This window comes from Nuphar pumila, chromosome 12, assembly GCF_984573655.1.
Source record: "Nuphar pumila chromosome 12, dmNupPumi1.hap1.1, whole genome shotgun sequence".
Taxonomy (NCBI): Eukaryota; Viridiplantae; Streptophyta; class Magnoliopsida; order Nymphaeales; family Nymphaeaceae; genus Nuphar; species Nuphar pumila.
The window spans coordinates 100,521,000-100,548,139 of NC_143260.1; the positions used below are offsets into that span (position 1 = coordinate 100,521,000).

The window sequence follows — 27,140 nt, forward strand, 5'->3', positions numbered from 1 at the left end:
GCCCATCCTTGGTGAAGCAAGAGATGTGGCTACTCAAGTGGGGAGTTGGGTCGACAAAGCCAACTTCTCTGTGGTGCCCCTGGACGATTTAAGGTGATTCTGAGTATGAAGTTTCTGCGAAGCCATAATGTTATGATGCTGCCAAAGTTTAACACGTTGACGATCATGGGGTCAGACCTGTCCCACACAGTGCAGTGCCTTACGCAGAAAGGCAAGTCTTCAGTGTTATCGACAATGCAACTGAAGAAGGGTGTCAAGCATGGGGAGCAGACATTTTTAGTTGCAGTGCGTGCAGATGAAGGGAAGGTAGAAACAACAGTGCCGCCGACCCTAGCCCCACTATTGAAGGAGTTTCGGGGGGTAATGCCTCCAGAATTGTCAAAGCGTCTTTCGCCAAGACGTGAGGTCGACCACAAGATTGAGTTGACTCCGGGAGCAAAGCCTCCCACAATGGTTCCATATCGTATGGGGCCAGCTGAACAGAAGAAGCTGCGCAGGCAACTAGACGAGATGTTGGACGCAAGCATTTTTCGTCCATCAAAAGCCCATTTGGTGCCCCAATCATTTTCCAGATGAAACATGATGACTCTAAACGGTTATATGTGGATTACCGTGCTCTGAACAAGGTCACGGTGAAGAACAAGTACCCATTGCCATTGATAGCGGACTTGTTTGATCAGTTAGACAGTGCTCGTATCTTTTCCAAGCTAGATCTGCGATCGGGTTACTGGCAGGTGAGGATTGCCGAAGGTGATAAGCCAAAAACAACTTGCGTCACCCGCTATGGTGCTTACGAATTTCTAGTAATGCCATTCGGGTTGACAAATGCTCCAGCCACGTTCACGACTTTAATGAACCAGATCTTCTATCCCTACTTAGACAAGTTTGTGGTAGTCTACCTGGATGATATCGTGATCTACAACAGCAATATGGAGGAACATGTCGGGCACTTGCGAACAATGTTTCAGGTGCTGATGGAGAATGACCTCTGTGTCAAATGAGAGAAGTGTCTCTTCGGGCAGGAGGAGATCAACTTCCTTGGCCATGTTGTGGGGCGTGGGGTGCTGCGTATGGATGGGCAGAAGGTAAGGGCCATCCAGGAATTGGTTCCGCCAAGCAAAGTGCCAAAATTGCGGTCATTCCTCGGGTTGGCAAACTATTATCGGTGTTTCATCGAAGGTTATTCCCTCATTGCTGCGCCCCTCATAGATTTGTTAAAGAAGAATCGGGTATGACTCTGAACAGAAGCGTGCCAAGATGCCTTCAATGGCTTGAAGAAAGCCTTAATGAAAGAGCCAGTGCTGCGACTGCCTGATCATTCGAGACCCTTTGAAGTCCACACGGATGCCTCAGACTTTGCCATTGGCGAAGTTATTATGCAAGATGGTCATCCGATCACATATGAGAGTCGCAAGCTGAAAGATGCAGAGAAGCGTTACACAATGCATGAACGTGAGATGACTGCCATTGTGTATTGCCTCAGGATCTAGCGGCACTACCTTTTGGGTGCTGAGTTCGTCGTCAAGACGGACAATGTGGCCATGAGCTATTTTCAAACGAAGAAGAAGTTAACGCCTAAACAAGCTCGATGGCAGATGTTTTTGACTGAGTTTGACTTTGCCTTGGAGTACAAGGTTGGAAAGACTAGTGTTGTGGCGGATGCCTTAAGCCGTAGGGATGAACTGGCAGCTATGAGCGCGGAGCCTTCTGAAGTGCACTTGGAGGGCGCATTGCTGAGCCGCATTCGTGAAGGTACGCAGCAGGATCCGACCGCACAACACTTTGTTTCTCTGGCGCAGACAGGGAAGACTCGGCGTTTTTGGCTACAAAATGGCCTCCTCGTAACAAAAGGGGGACACATCTTCGTACCGCGGTGGGGAAGCCTCCGTCGAGAATTGCTTAAGGAGTGCCATGATACACTATGGGCCGACCATCCTGGTTAGGAGCGGACCTTAGCACTCATTGATCACGGCTACTATTGGCCGCAGATGAGGGACGATGTTGACGGGTATGTGCGAACATGCCTCATCTGCCAGCAAGATAAGGGGATAAACCAGAAGGCTGCCGGTCTCCTTGAGCCTCTACCAATTCCAGAACGTCCTTGGGAAAACATCTTTATGCACTTTATTGTTAGTCTGCCAAAGGTAGAGGGCCTCAGTTCTATTTTAGTTGTGGTGGATCGTTTCTCAAAGTATGTCACCTTTATCCCAGCTTCCAAGGAGTGCCCTGTAGAGAAGACTGTAGAGTTGTTCGTAAAGCATGTGGTGAAGCACTGGGGCATACCAAAGAGCATTTGTGAGTGATCGCGATGCTCGTTTCATGGGCAAGTTCTGACGTGAAGTATTTCGGCTACTTGGCTATGATTTGCTGTTTTCAACAAGCTTCCATCCGCAGACAGATGGGCAGACAGAGTGCATCAATGGGATACTGGAGCAGTACCTTAGGCACTTTGTTAGTGCCAATCAGAAAAATTGGGTGAAGCTCCTTGATGTGGCACAATTTTGTTACAATCTACAGAAGAGCGAGTCTTTAGGCCACAGCCCGTTTGAGATAGCCACGGGGCAGCAACCACTGACCCCGCACACTCTTGCCGCACAAGAAAATGAAAGTCCATCTTTCACTTATCAATTTATTCGCGACTGGCACAAGCAGAATGAGTTGGTGAAGACATTCTTACACAAAGCAGCAAAGAGAATGAAGAAGTGGGCGGACAAACACCGTCGACCCGCGGGGTTCCAAGTTGGGGACCAAGTGTTGGTGAAGCTATATCCTGGTTGCACAGGCATCTTCTGAGGGCGGCACCGCGGACTACTCAGAAAGTATGAGGGACCCTTCACAATCACAAAGAAGGTGGGCAAGCTGACATACAAGCTGGAGTTGCCCCCAGACTTCAAGGTGCACCCAGTGTTTCACGTGTGCAACCTCAAGCAGTTTCATCCAGATGATGGAGACCCGGAACACAGTGTGCCACAACGCGCTCCCATCACGCAGAGGGCCCCGACAGCACAACGGGCCGAGAAGCACCTCAGTTAGATCCTTCGCCACAAGGTCAACTACTTGGGACAAGCGAAGAAATACTTGGTGCAGTGGGAGGAAATAGCGGAACCAACGTGGGAGCTTGCATTTCGAATAAACAGCTGCTACCCGGCTGAAGTCAGGGCTTACTACGAAACCGATGGCTCCGAGGACGGCGCATGATTTGAAGGGGGGAGCATGTTCCCTTAAGACTTACAATGTACAGTTGCACTTAGAGTTTGTTTTGCTTTTATTGAGTCTGATGTAAGCTGCCTGGTTCAGGTGAATCAATACCCCGAAGGGGCAGTCCGTATACTTGAACTGTAATAGTCTGTGGGCAAAATTGTGAATGAAGTAAATGCGTTGAGCTTTCTTTTGTTCACCCTCGTTGTGATTGCTTCTTGTGATTGCAATTTCTCTCTCTATTCTCTCTTGCTCTCTTGCACTCTGATTCTAAGCTTCCGCGACTGGCAAGTGAGCTGACTAGTAGGCTTGCGGCAGTGAGAAAGGACTGTAGAGCCGCACTGGCCCATTGAAGGAAATAGGTCCGTGACACCAATGAAGCTCCTTAGAAACCCTCAAGTGAAGCAGAAGTTCCAAATATCTAATTAGTAAGACTCCCACTTCACAATTGAAAATAGAGAAAGCCAAGTTTTGCGAGTCTCCATTAGGGTCATTAACTACCATAACTTGAGACTTTCCTTTGTTTATGTGAGGGCCCAAAATTTCTAAAAAACATTTAAGAATAATTCACAAGTTTATCATGTTTGCTTTCGTGGCTTCACCAAAGATTAACAAGTCATCCACGAAGAGAAGATGTGAAATTTAAATCGAATCCGACACCTTACAACCCTTGAATAACCCCACCCTTTCCGCATTGGCAATCATGATCGACAATGTTTTCATAGCAATAACGAAGAGAAGAGGAGAAAGAGGGTTGCCTTGTCACAATCCTCATTTCGGTTTTAAGAATTCTTCCTTCGCATCATTAATAGACATTGCAATCAAAGTGGCAGACAACAACCCTTCGACCCAATGAAACCACTTGTCACCAAAACCCATGCATCTCAAACATCTCAACAAGAACCTTCAATCAAGGGAATCTTAAGTTTTTTCTAGGTCAAATTTTAAAATAAAAAATTTCATACCATGAATTTTGATGGAATGAATGGCCTCATATGCAATAACATATGAATCATGTAGTTGCCACCCCTAGAATAAATGCACTTTGTGAGTCCGATATAAGCCGTCCAATAATGCTTTTCATCATTAAAGTCAACATTTTTGAGATAAGCTTGAATAGAGAGCCCACCAAAGAAATTGGTCTAAACCGACCTATGTCCTCGAGATGTGGTTCTTTAGGGATAAGGACCACCAAGGATTTGCCCAAGGCCATTGGGATTCTTGCATTTAGATGAAAATCTAGCATCATTTGAAGCAATTCCTCTTTTAGAATATCCCACATATGCTTGTAGAATTCAATCGGAAAACTATCAATACCCATTAGGCAGCGACCAAATAGCCTTTTTTATTTCCTCCGAAGAGAAGAGAAGAGATTTTCATCCTTTCCGATACGCTTAAGGAGTTAAGACCCAATTGAGAGATATCATAATCCGCCTTCACTACATTTGCAAAGCAAGCCACGAAGTATTCAATAACACTTGATAAGATGTGCAGTCCTTCTATCCTTATCCCATAGATAATCAAAGATGAAACATCATTCACCCTCCTTCTCGAAGAGGCACATTAGTGAAAATAGTGAGAGTTATTTTCTTTCAATTTTAGCGAATGGGCCTTGGCCCATTGTTTCCACCGCATGCATTCTCAAGTTCGCCACTTACCAATAAGGTGCACAAGATTTTGTATTTCAATTTTTAGATTAGTTGCTTTATCTACATCCATGGATACCTCTTCAAGTGATTGTAGATGGAGTGGACGGGCTTCCCAATCATCTAGGTCTTTAAATCTCGACAGGCAATTAGATCTATTCCATTGATTGAGATTCTTTCTCATAAGTCATAGCTTCATAAGGATTCTTTGTGCGCTCCAACCACCCAACAAAGTAGTTGAATTCTATCAACCATTAAGAAAATTGGTGAACTTAGGTTCATGGTCCATTTTAAACCCAAAGCTTTTGTGAGTAAAACCTTCTCCCAAGACAACCAAAATTATTTAATGATCCGATATTGCAATCAGGTCAGCCAAGGCTCGCATATCATCATGAAGATGATGAATCATGTTGGAAGAGACCAAGAAACGGTCCAGCTTCCTCATCACTGGTGGTGCCAGCTTGTTAGACCATATGAATTTTGAGCATACATATGAATGCCCGATAAGTTTGCCTCATCCATAAAAGCTACAAACTGCCACATGTTCCTTGTGTATAATTCAGTACTATTTGAATCTCCCAACCAAATGATGAAATTAAAGTCTCCCCAATACACCAATTCGTCATGACATCTGGATTAAGCTCTTGTTTGATTTTTTCAGTTTGGCCCAAAACTCTTTTTTGTGAGCACTCATGCTAGGCTCATAAATCGAGGTTAAGAAAAAGCTAAGACACCTTCCTCCACCCAAAAAGAGAACTGAAATATAAAATCTTTCAATGTGCACTACTGTGCCTTCTAAGTCATCCCTCCAAGCTACCAAGGTGTCCTGTGATGGTCCAACCGAACCGCCATAATTCATTCATAAAAGACCTTCCAATATCCGACATCTTCGTCTCTTGAACGCAAACCGCATCCAGTTTCTTTTGCAAAATAACATTGGTAAGGAATAACTGTTTTGCCCATCTGCCAAGCCCTAGGGCGTTCCACATCATTATCTTCATTGATAACAAAATTGAAAGGTATCCCTTCAGTACTTAGCCGCGTCAAGACTGCGTGGAAGTGCCCGACATGGATCTCGTTTGCACTTGACTCTTTGCTGCCCTTAGATCTGAGAGAATTTTAGAGCGTTTAAGGATCTCACCGAGGGTGCGATCATCATCAAGATCACCCTGCACTTTGGTGTTGCTTGTTGCGGCGCTAGAAGTATGGAGGTGATGGCTGTTAGAATCAAAATCCTGCATGCATAGATCAGCCAGCCAGCTGTGGGTCTGATGCAAATTTAGACGGCAAGTGCTGACGCAGAATGGAGGCAACCGTTACCATCGGTTCAACAAAAACCAACGTAGCAGGTTGCGAAGGGCTCAAACGAATAGCTAAATCCCTCACCGAATCCTGGAGGGGCAGAGCAACATCCACCATAATCTGCTGTACTGGTTTAGCGTCTTGGGCAGACACCTGAACCGGTTCATTGCTCCCGAAAACAGAAGTTTGATGTGAAACAGTAATTGGCATAGGCGGAGCTGGGGGGGGGGGTGTTCTTTTTACCTGAGCCCCCTTCTTCCGAGGCCCTGCTCGACCCGGTGGAACCTCAACCCCCATCTCTCTCTCTCATCGACGCCATCATGGCATCACCCCCACACAGGCCCTGTCCTGCTACAGTGCCACAATGTGATTCCCAGCATTAGTGTTTGTGACGGATCATTGAACAAGATATGTGCGTTGCCACAGGTACATGTCACACTTATAAATATTTCTTAACTATACACCATTTTTCCTGTCCAGTTTTTTATTTAGTTCTACGTCACTTTTGGATTATTCTCTAGAGCAACTTGTACTCAGTTGTAACGCTGGTTGCTTCAATTTTTGCGCTTCTGAAGGCATATGGTGTCCATATGAATGGCTATGTAGAGAAGGAAGGAGAAAAGTTCATTTGGATTGGAAAAAGAAGCAACCTGAAGCCCACTTTTCCTGGCATGCTTAATCATCTTGTTGCTGGTGGACTGATTAGTCGTTTTGTTTTTTGGTGTTAACTGTCACATAGCAACTGGGAGAAGCACACATAATTTCTGATGCATTCATGTTACGTGCCATTAGCTTGATTCAGAGTAAAGGGGGTCCAGGGGAGGCCGCCCCTGGCGGGAGGTCGTGAGGGGCAGCGCCCCCAGAAGATTTTTTTTTTTTGGCCTTATGTTTGAGACCCGGTGTCTTATGGATCAGACCCAATTTTTTCCTACCAACTTAATTAAAACTGCATAAAAAACCCCTAATTTTTTATCAAATAAAGACTTTGACCCTCATTTGACTAAAAAATTCAAGGCGTACATGCCTCAAGGCGTATGAGGCGCACACCTCAGAGCTCTTTTTTTTTTAGATTTTTTTTTAAAATTTTGCGATGGATTAACGACGGATAATATCCGTTGTTAATATTCAACGATGAATTTTTGATGTTTTGCGACAGATTATATTCCATCGCTAATGTCGTCGCTATTTTAGCAACGGATTAGCGCCGAAATATAATCCATCACAAAACTGAATCCGTGTTTATTTAGCGACATATCATATCCATCGCAAATTAGTGACGGAAGTAGCGACAAATCAATTCTATCGATAATTAGCGATGAGAAATATGCGACGGACGCTATCCGTCGATAATCCGTTGCTAAACAGATTAGCGACAGATAACATCTATCACTAATCCATGTTTTTCTTGTAGTGTTAGTTACAAGACTGCATTGATATTTTCTTTTCGACATGTTTTGGAAAAATGCCAATATCTTCTAGAATAAAGATCATAAAAAAATAAATAAGTAGTTCATCATCATGTACGTTTTTTGATCATCAATTTGATATATTTAATTATTTTTTTTATGTTCTTATTTTGTAAGATATGTCCCTCACAATGGGAGACCCATCTCTGTTCTAGTTACATGACTGCATTGATATTTTCTTTTTGATATGTTTCAGAAAAATGCTGATATCTTATAGAATACAGATCATAAAAAAATAAATAAGTAGTTTATCATCACCTACGTTTTTTGATCTTCAATTTTATATATTTGATTTTTTTTTGTTCTTATTCTAGAAGATATGTCCCTCACAACGGGGGACTAGTCTCTGTCCAGTTACAGGATTGCATTGATATTTCTTTCTGATATGTTTCAGAAAAATGTTGATATCATTTAGAACACAGATCAGAAAAAAATAAATAAATAGTTGATCATCATCTACGTTTTTGGATCTTCGATTTGATATATTTGTTATTTTTTTGGGGTTTGTATTCTAAAAGATATGTCCCTCACAACGGGGGACCGATCTCTGTCCAGTTACAGGATTGTGTTGATATATTCTTTCTGACATATTTCAGAAAACAATTGATATCTTCTAGAATACAAGTCCGAAAAAAATAAATAAGGGTTTTATCTCAATCTACACTTTCTATACTTAAGAATGACAGATTCATTTAACTTATTTGGATCAATATTCTAAGAGATATGTCCCTCATAACTAGGGATCAATTTGTATCCTATTGTAGGACGGTACTCTTTGCTTTTGACTAGACTAGTTCAGAAAAGGGTATGTAAATCTTAGATAACAAACCAAATAATTAAAAACAATGATGCTATCTGGAGCTATATATCCAGAACTTAAGTTTTTGTATTTTATTGAATTAAATTGAATATGTTGCATGCGAGACATGCTTATTGCAAACATCAAGAAATTTATGATTCGCGTGACTACGCCCAAGGTATAGAATGCTTGTGTTAATTACATTATTTTGATGATTTCATGGTCATGAATTATGTGAAAGAAAAATTGAATTTATGTAGTTTCGAAGAGCCCTTATAATGTCACATGAACACTCCTAAAGTGAGGTACTTGAGATGGGCCATGTGGCTGCATGATCGGTAGGGTACGATGCATACATCCTAATCAAAAAATTAATGTATGAAGTAGTTCAAGTACTTGGCTCGAATGCGAGCCAAAATTTTTGAGAGATTTGTTGGTATTTATTGAGCACTAGGTTAATAATGTGCATACACTTGATTACCCTAAGTATGGGTCGGGATTTTGGAAATCCCCGGTGGTGCAGTGAATTGCAGAGAGAATGAAAAATAGAAACTTAATATATGCACTTATAACCTGATTGTGGGACTCTAGGTATACTTGAAAGATGATATATGTTATCGGTTTTTTAGGATTCTAGGTACACCTGAAAGACAGTGTATGTTACCATACCCATGTTCTACCTTGAAGAGGGTAGATGGTACAAGTTTTGTGGGACAATTACTTTTTTGTAAGAGTGAGGCGTCTCATCCGGTCTCCAGTCCTCAAAGTTAGGGGCCAGGACTATCAATGTGTCCTTGGTGGTAGATCCAAGTCTTCTATAAAAGTTTTTTTGGGTGCATCCAAATTCTTGTTTTGCCATTGAAGAATACTCTATTTGTCCTGAACTATCCCCTTTAGGTATCCATATGGCTAGTCAAATGAGGTATTAATCGAAAAAAATATAACAGACCCTCATATGGTCTCGGTTCGCAACGATGTCGAATGTCTGTGTGTACCCAGAGGGTAATTAACAAGAAAAATATAAAGGCAGTTCACTCTTAGTCATGTTTAAGTACACTCAATGCTGGAAGTTGCAATTGTTATAAAATATATGTGAGTCATTCATATGATGTATAGCTGTAACAAAGTTTTCTTTATATTTTAATAGTTATTACATAACTGTGAACCATGTATTAGATGGATACTCTCATTAATGCTTAAGTGAATTGTTAATATTTCAATATCATTATTGTGAGTGTGTTGCACATATATAAATGTACACATGACACTGAGCACATTTATATGGATATAATGCTTCTTACTCAGACGGGGTATACTTTGAGCCCATCTGAATTATTAGTTTTTAGTTAGCGATTAAAGTTATCGGGTAATTGCAGATGTCGCTGCGGACGAAGCCATGAGACTTCATTTTTGTGACCTCACATTAACTCTGATAAACCACTCATTATTTTATTAATGAGATTATAATAACTTTGGACATAACATTTATTGATGTCATTAAATATTATTTGAATACTCTTTGTGTTACCCTGTAACTCGCCCAACTGTTAGACGGGATAAGCTAACTGGTATTTTGCTGTCTTAAAAAAAATTTATTTCAAAAATTTTATATTCAAATCGTTGGTGTTTTACATCCAGTGTGTTTGTTTTATACAAGAATTAGAGGGCATTGCACACATGTTACAAATGTTTGTTCCTTTCTAGTTATGGCATCAGGACAGATATATGCATCCGACTAGCTTGTGATGGCATTGTTGAGGGTGGTTGGCTCAAACTCAATATTTGCAGCATATGACTATGAATGGCACTGGTATGCTAGGTTAGTGGTGCAAGAATCACACCCGAAAGGGAAACTTTTTGCAAAAATGCATGGGTGCCATTTCCACGGGCTCCACAATGCGAGCTGCTTTCCTCGCCAAAAGCAGCTCCCATTTTACACGCTGGACTCCCCTTTCCACGGATTCAGCTCTTGTGGGTGATGGTGGTGGTGGTGGTAGGGGTTCCATGACAAGCAAACTCACCCATAGTGTTAGGTTTGAATCTCTCGGATCTCAACCTGGAGATCCTGAGCTCTGAAATCCGAGGATCTCTAGTCCGGTATTTGGGGTTTTTTTGACCCGAGGATTTCACATCCCAACTCACCAAGTATGGTAGAAGCACGAAGCCAGGAAATTTGATATAAAATAAAGTTTGGATAAATACATTTCAGCTTCAAATGCTAGTGCTCATGGGTTTTAGAGCAAAAATATTTCGAACAAAACAATGAACAGGGATGAAGGTGTACGTATACAATGCAACACCTATTTGGGTTCAACCTTTGTGGACAATGTATAGCCACCGCTGTAACTGAAGTCATCGCTGTTTAGCTCCTTCCCAAGGAGCGGATCATTGTAGGGATGATGCGGAACACCCTTAGTCGTTCCAAAATCAGTAGCAGATGATGACGCTGATGTTTGGTTCGTATTCAGTCCTTCATTCTGCAAAATTGTATCGATTTCCTTCACAACTTCTCCCATGGTAGGGCGGTCGGATGCAGATTCTTCCACACAACTCATGGCCAAGTCCACAAACTTGTCAAAGCCTACAAGCACGGCTGGTGTCCTAATTGCTGGATCCAGTAACTCCCTCAGACCATAAAGTTCTTTTGCTTTGTCAATGGCCATTCTCACCTCTCTGACAATATACTTGCCTCTTTCTATTGGTGGTTTGGCTGTTAACATTTCAAGCATAACCACACCGAAGCTATATACATCACTCTTTTCTGTCAGTTGCTGGCTCATATAGTACTCTGGATCCAAGTAACCCTGTGATTTGATTACATAAAACAGGGGGCTTGCATTAAGAATTATTATGACAAGCATACAAAAGAATCTCAACAGGGTCAAAATTGAGAAACAGAAGCACACATGACGCGTTTGCGGTAATCATTTTACTTTTAGAAATATCTCACCATTGTCCCTTTAACTTGAGTAGAAACATGCCCTTTCCCACTATCAGCAACGAGTTTAGACAGGCCGAAATCTGCAACTTTGGCTGTTAAATTTTCATCCAATAGAATATTTGGAGATTTGACATCCCTATGGATTATGGGGGGGTCAGCAAGTTCATGCAGATAAGCTAATCCTCTAGCAGAGCCCAGACAAATTCGAAGTCTCCTCTTCCAATCAAGGTGAATGCCACTCCTTCCTATTAAAATAAAAGAAACCGCTCATTAAAAAAGTTCAGAAGAGATTGCAGATAAGAAAGTATAAACAAAGGCAATCTCAATCTAAATATTCCCTGTATACCAGATAAGCTATCTTTTAGTGTTCCGTTAGGAATAAATTCATAAACTAGCATCTGTTCACCACGATCAAAACAGAAGCCCACAAGCCCGACAAGATTTTTGTGATGAACTCTTGACAACAACTCAATTTCTGTCTTGAACTCGACCCCACCTTGCATAGATCCCTGTCGTGCCCTCTTGATTGCTACCATCTGACCATTTGGCAGAATTCCTCTATAGACCTGGGAAAAAGCATTTCAAATGAATCATTTGTCAGAACCTATAAATCAACACGGAAAAGAGGGCATCAAATCTTGTTTACTTTGCCATAGCCTCCAGATCCTATCTCGTTGCGCTCTGAGAAATTATTTGTGCACTTCTTGACTTCATCATATGAAAAACACCTAGATCCTTTTAATTGTGGTGCATCCCCACTGTCTTTACTGCTAGTTCCTCTCCAGGATGCTGCAATTCATACACAAACCGCAGTCAGTCATGGTAGGGCCAACAAGGCTGAGAAAGTGCGACCTTTCTTTTCCAAGGAAATAACACAATGCCAACTCATCTACCAATTAGGAGGTGATTGGACTAAGATTGAACAGAAAACGTTACCAAAAGGTCTGCTTTGTACTATGGCTTTATCGGCCCTCTTCTTTTGTCGGATAGCATATATTCCCACAGTAACAAGTGCGAGAACCAAAACAGAGCAACCAACAGCTATGCCAATGATCACACCAGAACTAAGAGACTTTCCACCATTTCCTTCTGATATGACCCTCATTTAATCAATATACCAGCGACTATAATATATAATAAATCAAGTAATAAAAACATTCTCTGCTAAATCAACTGCATCAGGATCAGATACCTGGGAAGGGATAGGGAAATGCCACGAAAATGAATGGTCCAAACTCCCGAGAAAAATCGAATGTATGCTTGGTCAGATCAAAACCAATTCCCAAGACTTCTAACCTGTTGAAATACTTGCCATCTGATGGGAAAAGAGCCATGTCCAGTAGCACATAGGCACTTTCATCCAACTGTAGGTTCCCGAGAAACACTGAGCCGGGTCTCAGACCAAGTTCTGTCCAAAGCTTTTGTTCCAGTGATAAGAATGGGGTTTTGTTCTTAAAGTCCGAAAAAAAGATTGCTCTGAAATATAGAGTTCCCTCGTAAGGAAATGCGCACATACAATCCCGAGGGTTAACCTTCTCGGGGAGTGGACATTCTGTATTGCAGAAGTTTGGTAGGCTAGTTGAGTATGCATTTGCTGGCTCATGCTGCACCTCGCAGTACCGAGTATTTGCAAGTGACAAAGAGCATACTGGATTTTCCATAAGCCTGAAAGTTTGAATGACAAAGAAGTGGCATATCACTAATTTAGAAGAAAAACTAAAGTACCAACTTTAAATATCTCGTACATTAGAGAATGATTGAAGTTCCCTGTTTTGTAGTAAGAGATTTCGTTATATTCCAAGTCTACGAGCTGTAACTGCGGAGGAATGTTGTTTCCCATATCTAGTGTGTCATTAAATGAGTTTCTCTTCAACCTCCTGCAAATTTTAAAAAAATAATTACGCTGCCAAAAACTCGGGTGATTTGGACCAATAGACGAAGAAATATATTCTTCTGTGCTTACACTGTCTGAAGAGAAGGCAAACTGAACAATAGTGTTGGTACCGGTCCTTCCAGTGTTCCAAACTCCATGACTCTACACGATCATGTACAAGTTAGATCAAGAGAATAAAAAGCTCGAAAAATAAGGAGGCAAGTTAAGGACTCACAATGTTGTTAGAGACGGTATGGTTGTGAACCAAGATGGGGCTACTGATACATCAAACGAGTTGTTGCTCAAGTCCCTGTAGAAAGCGAATGTCAGTTCCAAGGAAGAGAGAGAGAGAGAGAGGAAAGTAATTCAACATTACCACTCATGAAGATCAACACAATGTTGAACCCATGAACTGAACAAGAGCAAAAGCCAAAACAAATAAAGAAAGCAGAAGAGAAAGAACATCAAACAGATAAAACGGGCTCACGCCGGAGCCGCTTGCCCAGATTGCGGCAAAAGAGAGGTAGCGTCAGCAGGAGCGAGCGGAAGATCACTAAGATGCATACGCAAGATCGCATAAACATCTACCGAGATTTTATGCACCAGGTTTTGAATGTTAACCAGAATTTGACGAAAATGAGCATCGTTTTGCGCCATACAAATAAACCACCAAAAATTAAGCAACCACGTCTGCCAGATTAACCTCTCCACTTGGCTCCATCCAAACAAACCACCAAAAGGACCCTTCGCCCAAAGCACATCCTCGGGCAACCAATCAGCCCCCGAGGGGAGCAACGATCTATAGACTTTTTTTGTGAAGAACTCTTCGCTTGGCGCCAGCGCCCACTGCAACCACTGACCAAAATTTTTGGACTCCTCAAAATGGTCTCTAAAGCAGGCTAAAGCCCTCGACCACGATTTACGCAAGTGCGAGAGCGCCAAACCTCGGGTTCCCAAACGAATCAGAATAAGAGCAGGAACCCCATATTTATCAAGAAGCAAACTAGCAAAAGGGTTATCTGGTTGGTGGGCCAACCAATATTGCTTGGCGACAAGAACAATGCTTTTCAGTCTGGGCGCAGGAATGCCTAAACCAGCCATACGCTGAGGTAAGAGCACCGAACGCCCACCAATCAAGTGACGCTTACCTTTGAGTTGACACCCAGACCATAGAAAACCTGCCAGCAAGCGCGTCAGCTGCTTCTCTACTCCCATAGGCATCACAAACATAGACATGAAAAATTCTGGAATAGTTGAAAGAACATGTCTGACTAAGGTTTGATGGCCAGCAATGGAGAGATAAGACGACTGCCACGAAAGCAATTTGCGCTTCACTTTTTGAAGCGTCAGAGCTCAAGCAGCAGAAGAGAGGTGCTTCACTTGTAACGACAAACCTAGGTACATAATAGGCAAGTCAGAAATAGTGCAATTAAAAATTCTCTTTCCAGCTGCAAGCATATTGGCATTAACATTGAACATGGTAATAGAGCTTTTGGTCTCATTTAGAGAAAGCCCAGATAGGGAGAGAAAGAACTGAATGATAAGCTTGAACCTAAGCATCTGTTGAACATTTGCACGACAAAAAATGATCATATCTTCAGCATAAGTAAGAATATGACCCGGGAAGTCGAAAACCTGCAAAGGATCAATGAAACACGATATAGCAGCCCGCTTAAGCAAGATCACAAGACCCTCAGCAACTGCATTGAACAACAAAGGCGATAGGGGGCACCCTTTCCGCATACCTCGCCCCAGCTTGAACCGGTCTCCTCTAACACCATTGATATTTAACATGGCCTGGGCATTTGAACCAGCTCCCTCACCCAACCAAAAAAACGATGACCAATACCGAAATTTGCTAACATTTGAAATAAGAATGGCCAATACACAGAGTCAAAAGCTTTATGAAAGTCTAATTTAAGGACAAAGTAAGGCTGACCGCTATGCTGCAAGGAATGAACAACCTTGCACACCATGATGAACGAGTGTTGGACCCTCTTATTACGGATTGAACAACAAAGGCGATAGGGGGCACCCTTGCCGCAAACCCCGCCCCAGCTTGAACCGGTCTCCTCTAACACCATTGATATTTAACATGGCCTGAGCATTTGAAACCAGCTCTCTCACCCAACCAGAAAAACGACGACCAATACTGAAATTTGCTAATATTTGAAATAAGAATGGCCAATGCACAGAGTCAAAAAGCTTTATGAAAGTCTAATTTAAGGATAAAGTAAGGTTGACCGCTATGCTGCAAGGAATGAACAACCTTGGACGCCATGATGAACGAGTGTTGGACCCTCTTATTACAGATAAAGGCGAACTGAGAGTCGAAAAAATTTGGTTAGCCATCGATTTCAGCCTATTCGCCAAAACCTTGGCAAACATCCGATAGACAGCACTCATAACTGAGATTGGGCGGAATCGTGAAATATGAGTGGCCTCATCATCTTTTGAAATGAGCGAAATAATAGCAACATGAAAATGATAAGGCAATCTGGAGTTACGATGGAACTCATCAAACATGCTCACCACGTCTGATTTAACACAGTCCCAAAAGATTCTAAAAAAGTCGACATGAAACCCGTCAATGCCAGGCGCTTTTCAACCCGACAGATCCTTAATGGCCCTAAAAATTTCATCGTCAGAGAACCTCCTTTGCATAGATCTGGCTTGCTCAGGCTGAATTGACCCAACTTGGATATTACTAAAGGCACCCTCCGCAGTTAACGAAGCAGAATATAAGTCCTTAAAATATAGCGAGACTGTCGAATTTACGTGTTGATTGAGATATGAAACACCCTCAATGGAGATAGAAGGAACAACCTTCCTTCTATGACGATGGGAAGCATATGAGTGAAAAAATTTAGTGTTGACATTACCAGCCGCAAGTCATTTCACCCTAGACCTCTGCTTCCAACGAATTTCTTCTTTGACCCTCCAGCTTTTCAAGAGCATAGTTAATTCTAAGGACCTGGCCTGGAGGCTTAGAAGTTGCAAATCAGAAAGAGAGCGAGGGGAAGACATAGAATGATACAACGTAGAAATCTCCTGATCCTGTGCGGCCATTTGCTGAAATTTCTCCACCTTACGACTATGAAGCCAAGCTTTGATATCCTTAGCTAGACAAGAAAACTTATTTTGAACCCGGAGCGTGGCCCAATGCTCATCAACAGGTTTGTTCCAAGAATTAGCAATAACCGAGAGAAAATCTAGCTCCTGAAGCCACCATTCTTCAAACGCAAAGTTCCTGGTGGGTTGAAAGTCATCCCCCCAATGAGTGATGATTTGCCCATGATCCGAGATAAAGAGAGCAGACAACACAGACTTAATGTCGGGAATGAGGTCCAATAAGTTAGGGGTAACAAAGACCCTATCAAGGACCCTACAACACGGACGAAACCGCCTATTCGACCAAGAGAAGCTCTCCTCGGTTAAAGGAATATGGTAGAGAAAATGTCGATGAACAAAGTCTTGGAAACCTCACATAGAGGGATTAGGAATTACGAGGTTATTAGTCATGAATAGATAGCAAACAATTGAAATCCCCCATAAGAAGGTGACAATCTGCGCTAAAAATGACATCCCTATCCAAATCATCCCAAAATGCGGGCCTCATGGCGGCGAGATTAGGGCCATAAACAAGAGAAACCACTACCCTTCTATCAACTGTCTGCAAATTGAAAGCAACAGACAGAGAGAAAAGACCCACATTCAGTTGAGATAAATTTAAAGACTGATTTCCCAAGATAAGGATACCTCCTGCATGATTTACCGTTGGCTTAAAGAAATAGTCAGCTCCCTGCCAGATGCTAGAGACGACCACGAGCGGGATGACCTCCATTTTAGTTTCACATAAAGCAAGAAGGTCGGGCTTTTGCTCCCTAACCCAATTAGCCAGAAACAGACGTTTCGTGGGACAATTTAAGCCCCTAACATTCCAACAAACAGTCTTCATGGAACAAAATCTGGAAAAAACTCAGGGTGGTGGCACCGAGACGACTTTCTTGGGGACCTAGCATCAATAGCCTTCTTCTTCTACGTTGACCACCAACACTGATAGACGACCTCAAGTGACCATCAAAAATGCCCAATTGCTCGCAGTCTACTCCACCGGAGTGGCAGAGAGAGTCCCCAATAATAGAAGAGATAGCTGAAATCATAGAATCCATATCAACAGCTATAGCTTGCAGCTGCGAAGAGGAGAGAGAGATATCCAACAACTTAGCTGCATCGACAACCGTGACACCCAAGTGTTGTGGACTAGGACACTGCTGAAGCAAAGGCATAAACAAATGACTACCCTGACCCCGTGCTGGACTACTGGATGAGACCCCGTTTGGCGGAAGACCAAAAGATTTGGTAGAAGAAAAAACCTCAGAGACATAATACGATACAGAGAGAGGACGCGGAACCGAGCAGCTAAGCACCATGTATCTGATTGCCAGGTTGGTTCTAGCATTAAACGCAATAAGATTGATAACCAGATAGTCAGAGCGTCTTGAGGGAAAAATAATAAGGGATGATTGCAGATTCGTCTTTCGTTCATCACACGCAAGCCTGCTCAATCGCGCCTCCAAGCTGAAACGGGAAGTGGTACAAACAGAAGCAGATACCAGGTCCGGAGCTTGAGAAATATTTAACGACTGAACTCCAGTAGAGAAAACACTGCTATCATGGTCAAATTTTTGTGGGCCCACACTTGACAGAACTTGTGATGGTGAGGATGGCAAAAATTTCCTCTGCTTCTCACGAGCATGCCTGCCCAACCGCGCCATCAGTCCGCCACGAGAATTAGCGCAAAAAGAATCAAACGTCGAGCTCCATGCATTATAAATAGTGAGCGGCAAATCTCTAGGAGAGTAAACATTGATGGCAGAGCCAAATTTTTTGGGGCCCACCCTTGGCAGAACTTGCGACGGTTGGGAGATGCCATCAAACACTGGCGATGAGGCTAACATAACTGGAGCAAAAGACAGAAAAAAAAAGCCCAAAGTGTTGCGGCCGGACCGGGACCCAGATAGACCCAATCTTGACAGCATGGAATGAATTCGCCGGGTTATGAAGATTGCCAATCTGCACCCATGGCGAGAAGGATAATTTCTGGGGAGGCCGTTCAGGATTCCGACTTGCAGGATGATGCTCCAACCCAGAAAAATCTTTAGTGACTAGATTCTGCCTCGATGAATGAGAATGAGAGGGGTTAGATCGCCTTTGCTTCCAGACTGGGTGACGACGAGAGAGAAAAGATGAGCCACACTTATGACAATCACATCATTTATGAAAGTTCAGAGAAAACAATTAGCACACCACCAATCCCCCGACCTGGCATGACTCAACTGAGATCTATAGCGAACATCATGGAAGGAGCTTTGCCAAGTAGATGGGACATGCTGCCATCCTCGATCAGCAACCCATTCTGGAAGTTCACGAATGAAGAAAGGCGAAACAAGCAAAGCCTTAACAGAGCACGCTTCGAGAGGCTCCCGCCTAATAGCTCGCAGGAAAAACCTAATGTTCGAAATACGAAAAGAGCCCACATCTAGGCATGATCGGAGGGACTCCGAAAGCTTAGAGAAGAACCAATAATTGAGTTTGAAAGGCAAGACAACATCTAATCCCCACCGACGAAGCACAAAGGCTGCACCCCAGTCATTCACAGCTTCCTTGATGAAATGTAGGGCTCGCAGGTTGACCTTCAACGGGAGATCGGGAGCAAGCCCCAAAAAATGGCTAGACGAGGGGTGCATAACCAAACGACGAAAGGCACCGATGAAGGAGCCTACGAAACTTTAAAAAATGGAATATACGAGATAGAGGCACAACTGCGAGGGTTGGGGACTTCGGCGGTGATCGACACGACCAACGAAACTCGGCACAAGCTAGGGCATCCGACGTTCGAGCCTGCTGCTGGAAATGCAGGCTTCGATACTTTCGTCAGACTTCGATCGAGATTGTCGCCGGAAGCCAGTAGCTGAAGCCTGGCTATTGCAGACTTGCAGTCAGGTTGCCAACGACTTCCACAGAGGTGAACCGCAGAGGTGAGGAACGGATTTTAGGTGGGCTGAGATGCTGGCGAAGATGTTCCTGGATATCCCGCATACGCGCCCGATTGGGATGTGATTGCCTCTTGCTGCCCTTATTGACACATGTAAGGCCCTTCAGGGCCGTGCGAGCCCCGACCACAGGCCAATTGACGAGCGCACACAACAGAGGGCAACAAAGAGCGTCCGACAGAGGGCAACCGACAGAGACTGCACAGATGGGGAATGAAAAGAAGAATGGATTTGGGGTTTTGAGGAATTGGGTTTTTGAGAGAAGGCCGATAGAGAGAGAGATGCCGGATGACAAGAAGGACCAGTCGCCGGCCGAAGCAGAGGGGAGGAGGGTGAATGACCGTCTAATGGGGGGCGGAGGGTGGTGCCCTAACGAGAAGAAGAAAATCCTACTTCAAGCTTCGAGCTTGTCATCGATGCCGGAAAATGATAGCTGAGTGCAGAGGATGGTGTGGGATGGACCGCAGGACAGGAGAGAAGGGGAGCGATATCAGCAGAAAATGGAAGCGATGGGTTCATATGATCTCTGGTGCTCAGAGCTTGCTCGAAAACCATTCATCGGGAGCTCCCTTGAAAAAGCATCCCCATCATCTTAATGGGGCTCGACCAAGAGGATGTGGACGCCATTTTTGATCGATGGATTGACCAGACAGCAGCACCACGACGGAATCCTTCAGGCACGGTGAGAGTGATGTTGTGAGAGTTTGAGAGAGAAAGGGGTTAGGGCTCAACTCAAAGGGGCTTTGATGGATTGAACGGAATCTGGTTGTCAAGATGAAAGCCGCTGAGATTACCAACTTGCTTCAATGCCTCCTTCCATTCCCTCACTTTCTCCGCTTCGATATAAAGAGCGATGAGACTGAAAACCCCCAATCACGAGCCTCTGGTTTATGCTTCAGTAGGCTTCTGTTGTTTTACAGCAAAAGAGAGAGAGAGAGAGAGAGAGAGAGAGAGAGAGAGAGAGAGAGAGAGAGAGAGAGAGAGAGAGAGAGACCGCCACTCTCCAACGCAGGTTTTCGGATGCTACCAGGCTTCAATGGCAGGTTATAGAGCTCAAAATAACAGAAAGAAAGGGGGCATAGGGGAGGGAGGAAGAGAACACGCGCGCGCGCGCGCGCGCGAGAGAGAGAGAGAGAGAGAGAGAGAGAGAGAGAGAGAGAGATCATATTCTTACACATAATTGAGGCTGTTCATGTTCGTCAAATTAGGTATAGGACCGGTCAGCTGATTGCTTGCCAAATTCCTGAAAAAGATGCAAGGAGTCGAAAGGTTATGCCAATTAAATTGTTACTGCAGTAGAAGTCCATCAGGTAACAGTAAAAAACTTACAATTCATTGATTTGTGTAAGGTTGTTGAGATTGGATGGCACTGAACCAGTCAAGAAATTCCGATCAAGTCGGCTTTTGAAGAAGCAAATCCAGGGTTAGGTATTAATAAAAAGTGAATGAAATAATGATGGTGTATAACAAGTGCTTACACTAGCATATAAACAAGTAATCAACAGGAAGAGATATTATGGATACTCACAGGACTACAAGTGTTTGCACAAACCCTATTGTGTAAGGGATTACTCCAGACAACTGATTTCCATCAAACAATCTTTTGTGAAGCAAAGTAGTCAGTAAGAAAGGTAAGTCGAGAACATTCTATACAAAGGAAAAGAAAAAGAGAATCCCGATGTTGATGCAAGTGTCCTGTGATCACTGCTAGCTTACATGTGTTTAAGCACCATTTTTCGCTTAAAAAGCTGAGATGGAATATGACCAGAAAGCCGGTTCCTACTAAAATGGCTGCATCCCGAAAACAATGAAATGAGTCTACTGTTAAGTGCATGAATACATTTTTCGAGAAGTGTTTTTCTAACTTACAAGTGTTTTGTATTAACAAGCATATCCAAACCAGGTGTGCTGCCATTTGAGACCGGAAGAGGTCCACTTAGAGCATTGCTTGCAATGTCAAGCCAATAAACATTTGCGAGATTACCCAAGGAGGGAGGTATGTTGCCCGTCAGTTTATTATTATTCAGCGCCCTGGTAAAGAAAGAAAACCACAAACCCAACAATGAAACAGGAAACCAAAGAAGCACATATAAAATGACGTTGAAACTTCAAAACATTTGAGGTCTTAAATTCTTACAGGAAAGTAAGTTGTCGCAGATTGCCCAATTCTTGGGGGATGCTACCTGTGAAATTGCAAGCTTGCAAGATTCTGACACGGAAGAAGGTGACAGTCTTGAGCATCAAATTAACCACAAAGCCATTTGCACGAATGGAAGTAAACAGAATCCGAATTCTCTTACAGGATCGTTAGGTTAGCCAAGTCCCCTATACTGGAGGGGATTGGACCCGTCAGACCAGGATTGGAAGATAAATCCCTATGCCAACCAAGAAAAACAGAACCGATACTTCAACAATACCTAATGGCATCCAAACACACACTCACACACAAGCTAGCTAGCTAGGAAACAAGCAGTACATACAAAGGGCATCAACCCAATGAAATGTTGTCTTGTCGTCAAATTAAGATACAAACAAGGGTCAGGGACTTACAACACAAGCAACTGAGTGAGCGATCCAATGTCAGAAATGTCACCTTGAAGGCCCATGGATGATAGTTTCCTAAAGAGGAATCCAGAACCATAAGACAGGTAAAACCATTAATTGGATAGCCTTTATTGGCAATCCTGCCCGACAAGTAAGGTACCAATATTATGCAGGCTCAGATAACACTCACAAACTTGTCACTCTGGAATTATTGCAGCCGACTCCCTCCCATGGTGCACCACAAGGATCTGCAGTCTCCCATCCTGGTGGCGTATTCTGCCATGAAGTCTTGAGGGAAAATAAGGCAGCAGCTGTCGAAATCGAAATATTCGGAGAAATTAAAACAAGAACGGGTAAGTTATAATGAGCATCCTCGAGTCTCTCTTCAGATAAAGTTTAAAAGGAAAAAAAAAGAAATCCGATCGAGAAACAGTAGTCCTTTGTTCTAAGTTAAGAAAGGCTTGTTCTAAGTTAAGAAAGGCAAAAGGCTATCTTGGGATTCTACAACCTTGGCACGATTATGACTACCGGTTTTAGTATGAAACTTGGAAGCTCGCACAAGAAGTAAACCCTTGAAATAGGTAACAAAAATCAGATCATTTCATTTAGAGAACTAATCGACATGGAGTGCCATGTCGCCACAGGGGCTGCAAAACAGAACTGAATTGATCCCTGACATCAAAAATCTCATGCTGCAAGTCACCTCCCAATTAAGAAAATAAGGAAAAGAAGTTCAAAGTTATTATCCAAAGCGAGGTATCAAACCAACCACAGCCCTGTCCCGGGAAAGAAATCAGAACTCACGAAAACATGAAGAATAACATATATCTCAGAGACGTTATGCTTCCACTGTTGCAGTACTACAAAAGGAAGAGAGAAAATGCAGAGGTAGGTGATGCTCCTATCATAACTAAAAGCAAAGGAACAAGAGAATCTCCTCTGTCAAAAAAGAAAAAAAGAGAGAGAGGGAGCACCATCTTCAGCGTTTGTATCAGCGGAGACTAAAAAAGGATGGCAAATAACACACAGGAACAGCAACTTCAAACAAGCCAAACGAATCTCAGCCATGGTGGAATTGTGAGAGACGGAGGATTAGCGGGTGAGCTCAAATGAAATAATTATGGTGAAAGTCAATCCTCGATGAAAGAACTTTAAAGAGGATGAAGAAACTCGGTTTTGACTCTCTTGTATACCGAGAGAGGCCGACGCCGAGCACTCTATTTATAACGAAAATAGTTTTACAATATAAATGCGTAATATTGTTTTAGAGTTCTGGAAACTCGTGGAATCTTTATCAGGAGCAGGAGATAAACTTAACATGATGATTATTTTGCACATGATGTTGAACAAAATGAAACTCAATTTCAACATGTTTGGTATAAGAATGAAAAACCGGATTTGCTGGTAAGATATAACGCTCCAAGATTATCCCACCATAAAAAGGGCGGAAAAGTAAGGGCAACACCAAACTCAATAAGAAGAGACTTAAGCCAAATGTAGAACAAGCAAGAGACTTTGTATTGGCTTCAGTGCTGGATCGAGTAACAGTTTGCTACTTTTCGAGAAGACTAAGAAACCAAATTAGAACCCAAAGAAAAAACACTTATTGATTTGCGGTCATCAAGGCTTCCAGCTTAGTGAGCATCAAAGATCTACTACAAGAAAAATGTTAATTAGCGATAGAAATTGGTGATGAATTATTTTCGTCGTAAAGTTGTGACGAATTAGCGAGAGAAAAGTAGTCATCGCTAAAATTAAAATTTGCTACGAACTTAGCGATGAAAACATTCCTTCTCAAACTCTGTCGCTAATTAGCGACAAAAAAGTTCCATGTCAAGCTCCGTCACAACTTAGCGACAGAATTTTTTCGTTGCTACGGAAGTCGCTACTTAGCAACGGATTTTGACATGAAACTTTTCCATCGCTATTTTTTGATATAAGCCCGTCTAAGACTCAAAATTTTCTCTCTCTTTCTCTGATTTCCCCCAAATCGGGTTCGAACCCTAACCCTCTGCCTTTGCCTCCGTCGACCGACCCCTTAGCAGATGACGGCCCCTTTGCCTCCGTCGGTCGGCCCCTTAATAGACGGCACACTACAACAAAGCAGTAGATTAGCGACGACCACATTCCGTCGCTAATCCGTCGCTAACATAGTTAGCGACGGATTAGCGACAACGAGGCGACAGTATGCTTACGTCGCGAATATTTCGACGCTAACTGGCGACGGAATTATTCCGTCGCCAGGTCCGTCGCTAATTGCGACGGAATAACGAGCGCTATATTCCGTCGCCAATCCGCCGGTACTAAACGACGACCACGTCTTGGCGACAGATTTAATTCCGTCGCTATGCCGTCGCTAGATTAATATGAATAGCGACGGAATCATCCGTCGCTAATCCGTCGCAAACACGAAAAAAAATCAAAAAAAAATTATTTAAAAATTAATTACCGAGAACTGTACAATTTCTATTTCCTGTACAATTTATATTTCCTGTAAATAAAAAACAAACCACACAAAAAAATTCATATAACAAGTATCTACAATAATTAATCGTTCCACCTTAAAATTAAGAAGTTTAATTATTTACAATTCAACAATTACATTTAGGAAAAATAAAAAAAATAGAACTTCTTCAACACAGTCCTCTAATCATCGCCAAGATTTTGTGCGTCTTCTTGTTCATTGTCTTTATCTGTCCCTTCAGCTCCACTACCCTGATATCGCTAGCAGCCTACACAAGAAAAGAACAGTCAGTATTGATAAACAAAATATAATGAAATAAATTACACACTATATGTGATTCTATCATGTGTGATCTAAGGCAATAAAAAAACTCTATATGTGATTCTATCATGCTCATATGTGTGCTAAGGCAGTCAAAAAATTGAATATGTGATTATAGCATGTTCATATGTGTTCTAAGGCATCTAAAAAAACTCTATATGTGATTCTACCATGCTCAGATGTGCTTTAAGGCAGGCAAAAAACTATATATGTGATTCGATCATGCTCGTATGTGTGCTAAGGCAATAAAAAAATTAAATATGTGAATATAGCATGCTCATATGTGCTCTAAGGCAGGCAAAGCAAAAAATTTTATATGTGATTCTATCATAAATGATATATAACATGTTCATATGTGTTCTAAGGCAGTTAAAAAACTCTATATGTTATTATAGCATGCTCATATGTGTGCTAAGGCAGTCAAAAAATTGAATATGTGATTATAATATGCTCATATGTGTTCTTAGGCAGTCAAAAAACTGAATATGTGATTATAGCATGCTCATATGTGTTCTAATGCAATCAAAAAAACTTTATATGTGATTCTATCATGCTCATATGTGCTCTAAGGCAGACAAAAAGTTATATATATATATATATATATATATATATATATATATATATATATATATATATATATATATATATATATATATATATATATATATATATATATGATTCTATCATGCTCATATGTGTGCTAAGGCAGTAAAAAAATTGAATATGTGATTATAGCATGTTCATATGTGTTCTAAGGCATCTAGAAAAACTCTATATGTGATTCTACCATGCTCAGATGTGCTTTAAGACAGTCAAAAAAACTATATATATGATTATACCTGAGAGGGACCTGGAATCGAAGATCCCCTATCCTGAACAGCGGCCTTGATCTCATTTCGGAGAAAGGGGGCGACAGTGTATTGGAAGTAGTTATTCAGTGATTCATTAATGATCTCGCGTATATCATCACCGGAAAGAATAGTCGGCTGCTTGGAGCTTATGTCGGCGCAAGAAGTCGGTGAGCCGTAACTGGAAGAACCAATAACTGGTGAAGTGTTCATATTACTCCCAAACCCGAACACGCGACCTTTTTTGGGTTCACCTGCTGCAGTCACCCATGCTGTAGGATCAAATGATGGATGCTGAGTAGCGTCTTCACCATATCGCTCTACCATCTGTTGCTCATATGCCTCCTACAAAATAATGTTTAAAGTATTCATTAATAATTAATGAAAACATTATGATAACTTGCATATATATTGCAATGATTATTAATAGAATTAATATATACCGTTGTCGTTCTCGCCTTCTCTGATACGAAGACTCCCGTGGTCTTCCGTTTATGTGTTTCTACAAACACATCCTTATATGGTACACTGCCTCCTTTTTCTGCTTCCTGCGAAGTTGAATGACAAAAGATTTAGTACACAAGTTTGCAACAATACTTATAAAATTAATATTATATATTGATGAGTTACCATTTTCTTTAGGTGGCTCCCAAATGTCTTAGATCCACCTGTGTGTAGATGGGCTTCGGGCATCTTCGATCGATTTTGTGAAGCCTTCGCAGAGCGATTTTTAAATGCATCTCCCGCCCACTTATCGCACATTTCATCCCAATAATCTCTCCTGATAGTAATAGGACCATGGCCCTTCCACAGTAATGGATCATCTACTACGCCAGATGCTTTTTTTGCTGCAGTCTTCATAGTGTGCAGCATGTCTGCAAATCGATTGGCAGCCACCTTCTGCCACACCTTCCTTGCATCATTTTCTTCCACCGTAGTTGCAAAGCGATTCGAAGCCTACAAATATTTTCAGAAAGTTAGTAGACATTGCTTAAATAAATTAAATATGAAACACATTAACTATGAGGAACAACTGTATACCATGAATGAGGACCACAATCTGTCTAACACCTCCTTTGGGTACTCTTTCCATTGAGCAACTGGTCCTGGTAGATGTTGAAGAAGTGAATTCCTAATCTCCCGTACTACTTCTTGTGGCTCAAACCTCGTGCTACACATGAATTGTTACACAGTAAATATCAATATAAAATATTTAAAAGATATGCAATAATTGAAAACAAAATACTTACGGTCGATTATCGATATACACTATTCGAATGAGTCTTCTTGTGCCAGCCTGAGAAGACCCTGTTTCCTGTGTTGGCTGTTGACTTGTGCGATCAACTGGTGTAGGTGGGTCGTGTACAGGCGCAACATCATCTGTAAAAAAATACATTAGAAATTCTCAGAATGTGCATTTGAACTAATCAAACATCTAATTAGTTATATGATATACCTATCACAGGAGCCCGTGAAGATGAAGGTTGAGCCTGGCTACTACTGGATGAGCGACCACTATAACCTCCACGAACCATATTCTAACAAATAACATATGTCATACAATACATTCAAATAATTCACATCAAGTATTACAATGCATTCAAGTCATTCACATCAAGCATTGCAATGCATTCAAATAATTCAAATCATTGACATCAAGTATTGCACTAATTCAAATCATT

General features: G+C 42.1%; 2 protein-coding genes across 2 annotated transcripts; both read right to left on the reverse strand.

The window, feature by feature from the left end:
• Positions 1-10,562: 10,562 nt before the first annotated feature.
• LOC149821318 (leucine-rich repeat receptor protein kinase HPCA1-like) lies at positions 10,563-23,019 on the reverse strand. Its single transcript, XM_089983725.1, has 19 exons — positions 22,800-23,019; positions 22,016-22,136; positions 21,832-21,900; positions 21,582-21,656; positions 21,419-21,490; positions 21,151-21,312; positions 20,998-21,072; positions 20,810-20,881; positions 20,611-20,682; positions 20,456-20,524; positions 13,461-13,535; positions 13,316-13,387; positions 13,098-13,229; positions 12,545-13,017; positions 12,289-12,441; positions 11,999-12,141; positions 11,699-11,918; positions 11,362-11,597; positions 10,563-11,215 (listed from the first exon to the last, which is right to left on the reverse strand). The coding sequence occupies exons 1-19, from the start codon at positions 22,891-22,893 to the stop codon at positions 10,712-10,714; spliced, it is 2,889 nt and encodes a 962-aa protein (XP_089839851.1). The 5' UTR covers positions 22,894-23,019; the 3' UTR covers positions 10,563-10,711.
• Positions 22,931-27,010, reverse strand: LOC149821319 (uncharacterized). The gene is made up of 5 exons (XM_089981934.1): positions 26,915-27,010; positions 26,709-26,838; positions 26,500-26,629; positions 26,219-26,415; positions 22,931-23,042 (listed from the first exon to the last, which is right to left on the reverse strand). The coding sequence occupies exons 1-5, from the start codon at positions 26,991-26,993 to the stop codon at positions 22,931-22,933; spliced, it is 648 nt and encodes a 215-aa protein (XP_089838060.1). The 5' UTR covers positions 26,994-27,010.
• Between the last annotated feature and the right edge of the window lie 130 nt (positions 27,011-27,140).

Bases quoted from the DNA above. Each gene is read 5' to 3' on its own strand.
- LOC149821318 (XM_089983725.1), bottom strand. From the start codon at position 22,893: ATGGCTGAGATTCGTTTGGCTTGTTTGAAGTTGCTGTTCCTGTGTGTT. The intron at 22,137-22,799 runs GTGCTCCCTCTC...CGATTTCGACAG, and splicing joins TGATACAAACGCTGAAGATG to CTGCTGCCTTATTTTCCCTC. The intron at 21,901-22,015 runs GTGAGTGTTATC...ATTCCTCTTTAG, and splicing joins AATTCCAGAGTGACAAGTTT to GAAACTATCATCCATGGGCC.
- LOC149821319 (XM_089981934.1), bottom strand. From the start codon at position 26,993: ATGGTTCGTGGAGGTTATAGTGGTCGCTCATCCAGTAGTAGCCAGGCT. The intron at 26,630-26,708 runs GTAAGTATTTTG...ATTCATGTGTAG, and splicing joins GTGTATATCGATAATCGACC to CACGAGGTTTGAGCCACAAG. The intron at 23,043-26,218 runs GTGCGATAAGTG...CGTTATAAATAG, and splicing joins AGAGATTATTGGGATGAAAT to AGTGCTCGGCGTCGGCCTCT.